The sequence below is a fragment of the Myxocyprinus asiaticus genome, chromosome 23 (genome assembly GCF_019703515.2).
Source record: "Myxocyprinus asiaticus isolate MX2 ecotype Aquarium Trade chromosome 23, UBuf_Myxa_2, whole genome shotgun sequence".
In the NCBI taxonomy this organism is placed as follows: domain Eukaryota; kingdom Metazoa; phylum Chordata; class Actinopteri; order Cypriniformes; family Catostomidae; genus Myxocyprinus; species Myxocyprinus asiaticus.
Window position 1 is genome coordinate 13,538,222 of NC_059366.1, and position 13,905 is coordinate 13,552,126.

Below are 13,905 nucleotides of genomic sequence, written 5' to 3' on the forward strand. Positions count from 1 at the left end.
TTTGAACGTTTTACCTATTAAAAATTGTCTGCTAATGTTATTAATCAATGTTCTACATTAACTGTTCATTTTAGAGCTGGTCTGTCCTTATAGCACGTCCTTTGATTACAGGGAAATACCCGGTTATACAAAACAATACCGCCTACTACCGGAACTCAAATATAAAATCAACCGCACACGGTGGAATTCTTGTCTTCTACTGCCCTCTGTAGAACCAAGATAGACTAGAATTTAGGAGATACTTGACGCTTTTCTAAACTAGGCTATAGAATTGAAGCATTTTAGGGCATATTCGATTTTACATGATCCATATATCCATATATAGAGTTAATATATATATATATATACAGCTCTGAAATCGACTGCCTTCATACACTGTAAGCAGCCCCCCCCCATTAACAGCAGCTCTAGGCTAAAGTCTGCCTCCTTCGACACTACGCTGGTACTGGCTGCTGTAGGTGTCTCCAAATGTTTTTTTTTTTTTTTTTTTTTTTTTTTTTAGAAACACAGCAGAGGCTCAGCACACAAGGACAGGGAATAGGAATAAAACCAGGAACTCCTCCGGTTTTTTGCGCCTGTCGGAGGAAAAATATATTTTGTACATGACGCATTTGTAGAGAACAAACAGGTAAATATTGGCACGCGATGTTGGGTTGATAAGCGCGTGCGATGCATGCAAATACTTACCTCTTCTTGATTAGCTCGAGCTCCTACACTGCACGCGACACACGCGCCAAAACTCGAACGCCTCCGTTATAATGAACGCAGCTGCTTACACTGTTTTCGCTTGCACGCGGGCTAGATGCATTTATTATAAAGGGAACGTTTTGGTTGTGTCGCGTCGCTTTAATCGCTTTCGATTGGTGTTGTACACTGTATATTAATGCAGCCGAGTGAAAACAAAATGGGGGTGATCTAATGTGGGAGGAGCGGTGTTAAACAGAAAATATTTGGGTTTTATTTAAATAAAAAATAAATATTTTGAAAACAAGTGCATCAGTGTGCAGTTTGATTACGAAAGGAAAAGTAGTAAAGTTAAAGCGAGGACTTTGATCAGTAGTGCATTATTGTCGGTGATGGCCTCGCGCTCACGTAGTACACTCTGCATCTTGAGCGAAAGCAACACTGGTTGGTGCTGCTACTGGCTGGAAGGCCGGTCTAATATTTTCCTATATGCTCGCTGTTTCTCTTTAAAAACATGGACTGCGCCTTTAATTTTGAATGTCGCTGCAGCCCGTGAGGCTCCGTCAACGGTAGATTACAGTGACTGCGAGCCTGTGTCATATTTGTCTTGGGTTGATAATGTGTCCTTTCATGCCTTCAGTCATTGTGAATTAATTATCCTTGTAATTGGAAAAACCATTGGACATGAACCTACATGCGGTGCTTATGAAGAATTGATATGTGTAAAACTCGCGAAACATGTTTAGAACATCTCCAGGTCACTCACCCTCAAATTATTTTATATTTTATATAATTTTCATAACAATTTTGCACATTTCCCAACAAAATCTTATTATCATAATGTAATAAATCTTATTCTGATTACTGTAAAAATGTATCAAATGTAATATAATCCATACACATCATGAATTTGATTTTAATATAAAATCATACATTTACAGTAATGAGATTCTAATGACATCACTGTGAACAATAATGGAATTACAAAAAGCCATCAAATGTAAAATATCCAGCTGCATTATGGTAATGAGAATTTTACAATGCAAATAATTTTAATGGTGCTTTGGAAAGGACTTTCACTATCTATCTATCTATCTATCTATATAATGTTGTTTTTCACAATTCCTGACATTTAATCATACAAAACATTCCCTGTCTTTGGTCAGTTAGGATCACTACTTTATTTTAAGAATGTGAAATGTCAGAATAATAGTAGAGAGAATTATTTATTTCAGCTTTTATTTCTTTCATCACATTCCCAGTGGGTCAGAAGTTTACATACACTTTGTTAGTATTTGGTAGCATTGCCTTTAAATTGTTTAACTTGGGTCAAACGGTTTGGGTATCCTTCCACAAGCTTCTCACAATAAGTTGCTGGAATTTTATCCCATTCCTCCAGACAGAACTGCTGTAACTGAGTCAGGTTTGTAGGCCTCCTTGCTCGCACACACTTTTTCAGTTCTGCCCACAAATTTTCTATCGGATTGAGGTCAGGGTTTTGTGATGGCCACTCCAATACCTTGACTTTGTTGTCCTTAAGGCATTTTGCCACAACTTTGGAGGTATGCTTGGGGTCATTGTCCATTTGGAAGACCCATTTGCAACCAAACTTTAACTTCCTGGCTGATGTCTTGAGATGTTGCTTCAATAAATCCAAATAATTTTCCTTGCTCATGATGCCATATATTTTGTGAAATGCACCAGTCCCTCCTGCAGCAAAACACCCCCACAACATTATGCTGCCACCCCCATGCTTCATGGTTGGGATGGTGTTGTTCGGCTTGCAAGCCTCACCCTTTTCCCTCCAAACATAACGATGGTCATTATGGCCAAAAAGTTACATTTTTGTTTCATTAGACCAGAGGACATTTCTCCAAAAAGTAAGATTTTTGTCCCCATGTGCACTTGCAAACTGTAGTCTGGCTTTTTTATTGCAGTTTTGGAGCAGTGGCTTCTTTCATGCTGAGCAGCCTTTCAGGTTATGTTGATATAGTACTTGTTTTACTGTGGATATAGATACTTGTCTACCTGTTTCCTCCTGCATCTTCACTAGGTTCTTTGCTGTTTTTCTGGGATTGATTTGCACTTTTTGCACCAAACTACATTCATCTCTAGGAGACAGAATGCGTCTCTTTCCTGAGCTGTATGATGGCTGCATGGTCCCATGGTGTTTATACTTGTTTACTATTGTTTGTACAGTGAATGTGGTACTTTCAGACATTTGGAAATTGCTCCCAAGAATGAACCAGACTTGTGGAGGTCCACAGTTTTATTTTTTCTGAGGTATTGGCTGATTTCTTTTGATTTTCCCATGATGTCAAGCAAAGAGGCACTGAGTTTAAAGGTAGGCCTTAAAATACATCCACAGGTACACCTCCAATTGACTCCAATTAGCCTATCAGAAGCTAATTGTCTAATTGCCTAAAGGCTTGACATAATTTTATGGAATTTTCCAAGCTGCTTAAAAGCACAGTTAACTTAGTGTATGTAAACTTCTGACCCACTGGAATTGTGATAAAGTCAATTAAAAGTGAAACAATCTGTCTGTAAACAGTTGTTGAAAAAATTAGCTTTAAATACAACAAAAAAAATCTACTTAAAATATTCATCTGGAACACCTGCTATGACTTTCTCACCTTTTCCACCTCTCACGAGTTTGGATCCCCAATTTATTTATTTGAATTACCTGGATATGTTCTTGACAGGTTTCGTTTGATTCACCCTCATTGTGGCCTAAAAGCTGTGAACCTGTAATCCATTTATGTGTATATATTAGTTATTCATGCGTTTGTTTAGTCATTAACATGGACAAAATGAACATACAATAGAGCATGTGACCATCATTTGTTTGAAAATGACAGAAACTGTTAAGTCATATCCAGAGATTGTAATAAATGAGTCATTTTATGTTTATCCCACTGTAGGTACTTCATCCAGTGGCACTGTGAGTCTAGAGGAGGTGGGTTCACTTTGTCATTCACTCCTGGATTAGATACATCTTTTGATTATATCTAGGAATAGATGGTTATCTTTATTTAAAAAATAATATTTGAGGTAAAAAATATATTTATTTTCTCTTTCACTGCACTTTTCTTTCTCTCTCTCTCTCTCTCTCTCTCTCTATATATATATATATATATATATATATATATATATATATCATTTTCTACCACAGCAAAGGCAGGATGTCGGCCAGAGGAGGAAAGAAAAAGATAACCAAGCTGTCCCGTTCTGCACGGGCAGGAGTCATATTTCCTGTTGGGAGAATGATGCGTTACTTGCGCACAGGAACCCATAAGTATCGCATTGGCATGGGTGCCCCTGTGTACATGGCAGCTGTCATTGAGTACTTGGCAGGTAAGAATCCAGAAAGCACAATGTCTCCATTGCAACTTTGCTTTCATGTTTTATATGAAGTAGTTAGAATGATCTGATCATCATTGCTATAGTCTTGTTGTCACTTTAGCCACTCTTTTACATCACTACTGATGTTTTTGTAGCTGAGATTTTGGAGTTGGCTGGAAATGCAGCAAGAGATAATAAGAAGGGGAGAATCACTCCACGACACATCAAGCTGGCTGTGGCCAACGATGAAGAACTCAACCAGGTAATGAATTACAAGGACTGGTAGGGTTAATATTGAGCACTAACGTTTAACAATGTGCAGTTGGCCCAGGTTTTTGTGTAAAGGCACAATGGGAATACATAATAAATTTGTTCACAGGTCACTACTACCAACAGTAAATTTGCTATTTTTGCAATAGTAGCCCAGATCTGTAGTTGTTACATTTGCATTGTGCTTTTGGCAGGCGCTTTTATCCAAAGTGACTTCTAGTTCTCTCTAGGTAAACAGTATAACAATGCTTCCAGTTCTCTGGGAATTGAACCCATGAACTTGGCATTGCATAGCTATTATTACACTACCCATATTAATTAGTTACCACTGATTACCAATATCAGTGTCATATCATATAGCTCTGTTATCATTAATCAGATATTATGTATTTCTGAATAGCTGCTCAGGGGGGTGACCATATCAAATGGTGGAGTATTGCCTCGTATCCATCCTGAGCTGCTCTCCAAGAAGAGAGGAGGCAAAGTTAAGGTGGAGACTCAGGTGGCCGTTCCCGAGAAGAGGGCGAATCGGCTAAAGGGCATTAAGAAACCCAGCAAAAAGAGCAAAGGAAAACCAGGTCGCAAACCCAAGGTAAGTGCAGTGGCAAGTTGAGAACGATCTAATAAATATGAAAAAGAAACATAAATATGTTGCGTTTGTCTTTCTTTGAGGACAAAAACTCTTACCTTTTGCAGAAAAGCACAGAGAATGACAAAGAAGCAGATGCCAACATAACAGTGGAGGATGGACCAGGAGAGGGATTTACCATTCTCTCCGCAAAGAGCTTGTTCCTTGGACAAAAGGTGTGGAAGTAGCCATGCTAATGATGTCAGCCCTTTTGATGATGTCTCATTGTAAAATTGTTTGCTCTGAAATGGCTTAAATGGGGATATATCTGTTTTTTTATTATTATTTCAAGAAACAGTCATTGTTGCCAAGTTAACACAAGAAAGAATGGTATTTTATCATTTCATTTAGATGTGCCAATATAACTAGACAGTGTTGACCTATATATGTGTTTACTAAAATATTCTAATATATTTAAAATGCCATGCAGTGACATTTGCGTGAACATTTTTGATTGATGTCACAAACGAATAATTGAATTAGAGTTTTGAATCTATTGAGTGAACCAGGCATTTTGAATAGATTCCCAGAATCGAATTAAACTTACAAGCTCTTAAAGGAATATTCTGGGTTCAATACATGTTAAAGGGATAGTTCACCCAAAAATGAAAATTCTCTCATCATTTACTCACCCTCATGCCATCCCAGATGTGTATGCCTTTCTTTCATCTGCTAAACTCAAGATTTTTAGAAGAATTTCTCAACTCTTTAGGTCCATAGAATGCAAGTAAATGGATGCCAGAATTTTGCAGCTCCAAAAGTCACATAAATCAGCATAAAAGTAATCCATGAGACTCCAGTGGTTAAATCAATGTCTTCTGAATCAATATGAAAGGTGTGGGTGAGAAACAGTTCAGCATTTAAGTCCTTTTTTACTATAAATTCTCCTCCCTGCTCAGTCAATCTCCACTTTAACTTTCACTTTCACATTCTTCTTCTTGTGTTTTTGGTGATTCGCATTCTTCATGCATATGCCCCCTATTGGGCAGGGAGAAGTATTTCTAGCAAAAAAAGGACTTAAATATTGATCTGTTTCTCACCCACACCTATCATATCACTTCTGAAGATATGGATTAAACCACTGGAGTCATATGGATTACTTTTATGCTGCCTTTATGTGCTTTTTGGAGCTTCAAAGTTCTGGTCAACATTCACTTGCATTGTGAGGACTTACAAAGCTGAGATATTCTTCTAAAAATCTTAATTTGTGTTCAGCAGAAGAGGGAAAGTCATACACATCTGGGATGTCATGGGGGTGAATAAATGATGAGAGAAGTTTCATTTTTGGGTGAACCATCCCTTTAAGCTCAATCGGCAGAATTTGATGCATAATGTTGATTACCACAAAAATTAATTTTAACTTGCCCCTTCTTTAAAAAAGCTATTGACATTTAAATTAGAGACACTGGTCTAATGACAGACTTCATGGCTGAATAAAAAGCACATTAAAAGCATTGTGATACTCGTAATGTTGGATTAAATCATTAATACATCATGATTGTTTGATACATTGTCCTGCCGTACTGTGGAATGGTATTTGTTCAGTTTGTCCAACCATTAATTTGTAATATCTACTGGTTTAGATTGTAATAGTGGTAATACACTGGTGATTTAAGACTTAATGTTACAATAAGTTAACTTTATGTGTGCTCTTTAATAGCTGTCGCTTACAGAGGGTGAAATCGGCAAAATCGGAACAATCAAAGTGGAGGGAATTATCAACCCCACAAATGCAGAGATTGATCTGAAAGATGGAATTGGTCAGTACACTTAAATTACTTGTTAGGCCATTGCATGCAAACATACATTTTAACATAAATATTCCTAAAGAAACAACTTTCTGCAGATTTCTGCAGGTTCAAATTCTATGTGGGCATGCAACTATCAAAGTAGTTCAGCCAAAAATTACATTTATGTCATTATTTATTCACCCTCATGCTGCTTCAGTAAACTTTAAATAAAAAACCCATAAAAAAAATTCTTCCATGGAACTCAAACAGTTGCTTGGCAAAATGCTTCACTTTTATTGCATCTTTTTCCATACAATGAAAGCAAATGGTGACTGAGGCTGTCATTCTGCCTAACAGCTGCTTTTGTGTCCCACAGAAATCAAATGGGTTTGGAATAACATGAGGTTGAGTAAATAATGACATAATAAAAAATTTTGGGTGAACTATTCCTTTAATGCTAGATTTGTGCAGCAACTGTACTGTATATTTTCTGTGATCCAGGTAATGCTCTGGAGAAGGCAGGAGGAAAAGACTTCCTAGAGACCGTTAAGGAGCTGAGAAAATCCCAGGGCCCCCTGGAGGTCGCATCAGGTTAAATTCATTCACACATACATGCAGAGAGAAAGCAGACTAGTGTACATGTGAGGCAGGAAATGGCCTTGTTAAATATTTCAGGACTGAAAAAAGTAAATCAAGAAAAAGGGAAGAAAACCACTATTAGATGTTTTAGTAACATCTCTCACTCTGTCGTTGGTGTTGTGATCCTAGTTTGTGTTGTTCCCTGTGCCCTGCAGTGGCAGTGAGCCAGGCCAATGGGATGGCAGCACGTTTCATCATCCACTGTCACGTCCCTCAGTGGGGCTCGGAGAAGTGCGAGGATCAGCTCGAGAAGACGGTGAAGAACTGTCTCTCTGCTGCCGAGGAGAAGAAGCTCAAATCGGTGGCCTTCCCCTCGCTTCCAGCTGGACGGTGAGTCAAAGCTTTTATTTGCATCAGGATTGGGTTTAACAGCACAACACTAACTTAAACTTCACTCTTTAAAACTAGCATGTGTGTAAGCAAGCCACTGAAATTGGTTTAAACAGGGCTGATGTTGTTTTCAGATCAATAGTTAACTAGATTTGAATTTCCTGAAGGAAGTAGCAGTGCTTGCAAGGCAGCAAAAGAAATAAGTTTTAAATTGTAAGGTAAGTTTAGGTTTTAGGCTAAATGCTGCACGCATCTTATTTTCTGTCGGCTGCATACAAGAATCATAATTCGCCTTGGCAGTTTAAAGGTGACTATAGATGATTACATTTATGCAAGGAAGAAAAGAACAGTCACAATTTATTATGCAAATATTTAAGGGATAGTTCACTCAAAAATTAATTCTCTCTCATTTAATCATTCTCATCATCCCAGATGTGTATGACTTTCTTTCTTCTGCAGAACACAAATGAAGATTTTTAGAAGAATATCTCAGCTCTGTAGGTCCATACAATGCAAGTGAATGGTGACCAGAACTCAGAAGTTCCAAAAAGCACATAAAGACAGCATAAAACTAATCCAGACAACTCCAGTGGTTTAATCCATATCCTCTGAAGCAACCCCATAGGTATGGGTGAGACAGATCAATATTTAAGTCATTTTTCACTATAAATTCTCCTCCCTGCCCAGTAGGTGGCGAAATGCATGAAGAATGCAGGTCGCCAAAAACAAAAGAAGAAGAATGTGAAAGTGGAAGTGGACATTTATAGTAATAAAGAGCTTAAATGAAGGTATAGATTTAACCACTGGAGTCATATAGATTACTTTAATGCTGCCTTTATGTGCTTTTTGGAACTTCTGAGTTCTGGTCATGATTCACTTGCATTGTATGGACCAACAGAGCTGAGATATTTTTCTTTAAATATTCATTTGTGTTCTGCATAAGAAAGAAAGTCATACACATCTGGGATGACGAGAATGAGTAAATGAGAGATAATTTTCATTTTTGAGTGAACTATCCCTTTAAGATGATGACATCATTGTTACATTTTTTAAAAAATATTTACACAAACTAAAAATAGATAGCACACTAGAGGTTAAAATTATCTACAAAACAAAAGTTTGAATGGAGTCTCTACGTTAAGTAGCCCATGCTGAATTCACTGCATATGTTTAATATTTAAGGTTAAGTGTTTACATTTATATGTAGACAATTTTATTCAAAGCTACTCATTAATAAGGAACATAACAAGCAACTTGTACAAAATCCAAGAGTAAGAAGAGTAAGCTAGAGCAGAAATAACACAAGAGAAAAGTGATAGACAGATGGATGGATGGATGGATGGATGGTCTGCTGTGAAAAAGTATTTGACCCATCCTGATTTCTTCAGTTTTTGTGTATATCAAAAATATAAAAAAATTCTAACAAAATCTAACATAAAATAAAGGCAGTCTGAGTAAACACAAAATACAGTTTTTAAATGATAATGTTATTTATTGAAGCAAAAAAGTTATCCAATACCAACTGGGTCTGTTTAAAAAAGTATTTGCCCCCTTAGTTACTAAATTCCTAAATCTATGAAACTGCATTCATAATGGAGTTCAGCTGGACTAAACACACCCAGGCCTGATTACTGTCAGCCCTTTTCAATCAAATCAACACCTAAATAGAACTTTTTCAGCAGCTTGAAGTTGGCTAAAAGGTCTCACCCAGCAGCACACTATGCCAAGTTTGAAAGAAATTCCAGAAATGAGGAAAAGGGTGATTGAAGTACATCAGTCTGGAAAGGGTTACAATGATATTTCAAAGGCTCTGGGACTCCAAAGAACCACAGTGAGAGCCAATATCTCCAAATGGACAAAACTTGACTTAGTAGTGAACCTTCCCAGAACCTTTCCAAAATTCCTCCAAGAGCACAGCGACAACTCGTCCAGGAAGTCACAAAAAAGCCAAGGACAACATCCAAGGAACTGCAGGCCTCTCTCGCATCAATAAAGGTCACTGTTCATGACTCTACTATCAGAAAGACACAGGTCAAAAGTGGCATCCATGGAAGATTGGCAAGGCGAAAACTGCTGTTAACCCAGAAGAACATTAAGGCTCGTCTGAATTTTGCCAAAACACACCTTGATGATCCTCAAACCTTTTGGTTAGAATGTTCTGTGAACTGATGAGTCAAAAGTGGAACTGTTTGGAAGACAGGGGTCCCGTTACATCTGGCGTAAATCAAACACAGAATTCCACAAAAAGAACATCATACCTACGGTCAAGCAGCTTCAGGGCCAGGGCGACATGCGATAATTGAGGGAAACATTTACATTTACATTTATTCATTTGGCAGATGCTTTTATCCAAAGCGACTTACAAAAGAGGAACACATAAGCGAATCATCTTAAGGAGACAGTGGTACAAAAAGTGCCATATTACAAAGTTTCACTAGCATCAGAATAGTATTCAAAACAGATTAAAGTGCAACAAGGATTTTTTTTTTTTTTTTTGATTTTTTTATAGTGACTGGTTACGTGCTCATGGAAAAGATGTGTTTTTAGCTGTTTTTTGAAGACAGAAATTGAGTCAGCTTCACGGATGGAGTTGGGAAGGTCATTCCACCAACGTGGTATGATGAAGCCGAAAGTCCGGGAAAGTGTTTTGGTGCCTCTTTGTGTTGATACAACAAGGCGTCGTTCCTTAGCGACCGCAGGCTTCTAGTGGGCGCGTAGCTCTGCATAAATTATTTTAGGTATGCTGGAGCAGACCCAGTGACTGTTTTGTATGCCAGCATCAGAGCCTTGAACTTGATACGTGCATCAACCGGCAGCCAGTGAAGAGAGACAAGGAGTGCTGTAACATGCGCTCTCTTTGGTTGATTAAAGACCAGATGTGCTGATGCATTCTGGATTATTTGCAGGGGTTTAAATGCACATGCAGGGAGGCCTGCAATGAGAGCGTTACGTTAGTCCAGTCTAGTTATGACAAGTGACTGAACAAGAAGTTGTGTGCATGGTCAGAGAGGAAGGGTCTTATCTTCCTGATATTGTAGTGCAAATTTACATGATCTTGCGGTCTTTGAGATGTGGTCTGTGAAATTTAGTTGGTTATCGATGGTTACCCCTAGATTTCTGACCGTTTTGGAAGGCGTTACTGTAGTTGTACCCAGCTGCACGGTGATGTTGTGTTCAAAAACAGGGTTTGCTGGAAAGACAAGGAGTTCGGTCTTGGCTGGGTTAAGTTACAGGTGGTGTTCCTTCATCCAGGCTGAGATGTCTGCCAGACAGGCAGAGATTTGAGCAGTCACTGTGGTGTCGTTGGGCTGGAAAGACAAGTAGAGTTGCGTGTCATCAGCATAGCAATGGTAAGAGAAACCATGTGCCTGAATGATGGGTCCCAGTGATGTTGTGTATATAGAGAAGAGAAGTGGCCCAAGCACTGAGCCCTGAGGTACCCCAGTAAGTAGCTGATGCGACTTGGACACCTCACCTCTCCAGGCTACCTTGAAGGACCTACCTGAGAGATAGGAATTAAACCAGTCAAGCACAGTTCCTGTGATGTCCAGCGAAGAGAGGGTGGAGAGTAATATCTGATGGTTGACTTTGTCGAAGGCTGCAGATCCAGTAGAATCAGGACGGATGATCTGGATTCAGCTTTCGCCTGTCTCAGCGACTCAGTGACAGACAGAAGGGCAGTCTTGGTGGAGTGTCCACTTTTGAAGCCTGACTAATTGTTATCCAGCAGCTTGTTATGTGAGAGATAGGCATAGATTTGATTGAAAACTGCCTTTTCAAGTGTTTTTGCCATGAATGGGATGAGAGAGACTGGTTTGTGAATTCTGCTCTCTACCAGAAAATCATAAGGAGACCGTCCGGTCATCAGTCCATGAGTTGAAGCTCAAGCGCAGCTGGATTATGCAGCAAGACAATTATCCAAAGCATAGGAGTAAGTCCACCTCTGAATGTCTCAAAAGAAGCTAAATTAAAGTTTTGGAAAGGCCTAATAAAAGTCCTGACCTGAACCCGATTGAGATGCTTTGGCAGGACCATAAACAGACAGTTCATGCTTGAAAACCCTCCAGTGTGGCTGAACTAAAGCAGTTCTGCAAAGATGAGTGGGCCAAAATTCCACCACAGCGTTGTGAAAGACTGATCTGTAGTTATTGGAAGCGTTTGGATGCAGTTGTTTCTGCTAAAGGTGGCACAACCAGCTATTAAGTTTAAGGGGGCAGTTAGTTTTTAACATGGGTGATATAGGTGTTGGATAACTTTTTTGCTTCAATAAAAAATATATATATATTTGAAAACTGTATTTTGTGTTTACTCAGATTGCCTTTGTTTTATGTTACATCTTGTTCGAAGATCTAAAACAATTTAGTATGAAAAAATACACAAAATAGAAGAAATCAGGAAGGGGGCAAATAATTTTTCACAGCACTGTATATATAAAGATTATGATAATTAAGGTTCAGAGCACACCCATGCCTTGAAAACACATTTATGACTTAAAACACCCCTTTAAAGCAGATGTCTGCTTTTTTTTTTTTTACTGGATTTTTCCCCTTTTTCTCCCAATTTGGAATGCCCAATTCCCAATGTGCTTTTTAAGTCCTCGTGGTCACGTAGTGATTCGCCTCAGTCCGGGTGGCAGAGGACAAATCCCAGTTGCCTCCATGTCTGGGACCGTCAACCCACGCATCTTATCACGTGGCTTGTTGAGCACGTTGCCACAGAGACATAGCGCGTGTGGAGGCTTCATGCCATCCACCGCGGCAACCATGCTCAACTCACCACACGCCCCACCGAGAATGAACCACATTATAGTGACCACGAGGAGGTTACCCCTTGTCACTCTGGGAATTTGGTTGCTTAGGAGACCTGGCTGGATTCACTCAGCACACCCTGGGATTTGAACTAGCGAACTCCAGGGGTGATAGCTAGTGTCTTTACCACTGAGCTATTTGTGAGGGGTATTTGTGAAGCTTTGGATGAAAAAACACTGTAGAAAATGCTTTAATGAAAGTTAATTATAAAATAAAGTGTATTTACTGTATGGCTGTTCTTTGTGATTATAGCAAGTAGTTGTATCACAATAATCAGGTCACCTCAATCATTTTCCCCCCAGAAATGGTTTCCCAAAGCAAACAGCAGCCCAGCTCATACTGAAGGCCATTTCAAACCATTTTGTGTCCGCCACCACCTCCTCTCTGAAGAACATTTACTTTGTGCTGTTTGACAGCGAGAGCATTGGGATATACCTGCAGGAGATGGCCAAAATGGACAGCAAGTGATATTCAACCATGGCTTTGATTCCTTTGAAAGTGTAACAGCCTTGATGTTTCTCTGTTACAGCTTCTGTTTGACTGGTTTTATCTGCCTCAACATTGTCAGAAGGTTAAACGATTTGAACCGACATAAGCTTTAGCAGAGGATGCATCCTGGCTAGTAAGTGGAGTGTAGTGCAGCTTGGTGAAAGATGTTGTAGGTATATGTTTTGAAAACAGATTATTTGGAGGTGTTTAAATAAGGATATTTGTGAGTGATGTACTGTACACTTATGTTTCACTGTTCTCCTTTTAAAAAAAAGACATTCATTTAGAATAGATCAAGTTAATCTTCATTGTTTGCCATTTTTATCCTTAGACTGATCTTTTTTTTTTTTTTAACATTCCATGTTCCAAGTCAAAATTTTGACCGTTGTTTTTTGGCTAGATATCATATGTGGTTTATGAGATCGTTTTGGTTTAATAAAAAAAAAAAAAAAAAAAAAAGTGTTTCTTGTTCTGCTTTGAAATAAAAAAATGTTTTTCACCACAAGTCAAGCTGTCTTCTGTCACTGAATAGTAACAACATTTGTGGGTTAATTGCAGTAAATTAACTGGTGTCTATTTGGGTGTTTCTTCCACTTTGTGGATTTCTAGAACATCAAGTCTCATTAAAACACTTTTCATACCGTCACATTTTTCCTTTATTTGTCCTCTTTGTCCAATAGTACATAGAGTATATGTGCATAACGAGATTTTTTTCCTTTTTTTTATTAAAGCCATAAAAATGTTCTTGTGTCATTTTTACCACATCTTAAATTCTGTATTGTGTTTATTATAATTCTGTGGTGGAAATGATGATGGAAATGCATTTTTAATGCTTTTAAAGGAAAAAGGCCACATACTTTGTCTTGCCTAGGCTAATTTTATAGCTAAAGTTTTATGTTTCTTAAATATACATAAACAACTTCACTCATTTTGTGTTATTTGGCAAAATTACAGCTTGATTGGAAAAGACACCCAATAAAAA

General features: G+C 38.4%; 1 protein-coding gene across 2 annotated transcripts; it reads left to right on the plus strand.

The window, feature by feature from the left end:
- The first annotated feature begins 476 nt into the window (after window positions 1-476).
- LOC127413497 (core histone macro-H2A.2) lies at window positions 477-13,452 on the plus strand. Of its 2 annotated transcripts, none has more exons than XM_051650681.1 (10): window positions 477-628; window positions 3,609-3,643; window positions 3,860-4,041; window positions 4,185-4,291; window positions 4,700-4,891; window positions 4,996-5,103; window positions 6,588-6,687; window positions 7,159-7,248; window positions 7,452-7,626; window positions 12,737-13,451. In XM_051650681.1, exons 3-10 carry the CDS (start codon window positions 3,870-3,872, stop codon window positions 12,900-12,902), a joined length of 1,110 nt encoding a protein of 369 aa, XP_051506641.1. In that variant the 5' UTR covers window positions 477-628; window positions 3,609-3,643; window positions 3,860-3,869; the 3' UTR covers window positions 12,903-13,451. The 2 variants fall into 2 exon arrangements, with proteins under 2 accessions (XP_051506641.1, XP_051506643.1); XM_051650683.1 differs by lacking the exon at window positions 477-628 and adding an exon at window positions 2,886-3,028 and having other exon boundaries at window positions 12,737-13,452.
- The last annotated feature ends 453 nt before the right edge of the window (window positions 13,453-13,905 follow it).

Bases quoted from the DNA above. Each gene is read 5' to 3' on its own strand.
- LOC127413497 (XM_051650681.1), top strand. From the start codon at position 3,870: ATGTCGGCCAGAGGAGGAAAGAAAAAGATAACCAAGCTGTCCCGTTCT. The intron at 4,292-4,699 runs GTAATGAATTAC...ATTTCTGAATAG, and splicing joins ACGATGAAGAACTCAACCAG to CTGCTCAGGGGGGTGACCAT. The intron at 7,627-12,736 runs GTGAGTCAAAGC...TTTTCCCCCCAG, and splicing joins CCCTCGCTTCCAGCTGGACG to AAATGGTTTCCCAAAGCAAA.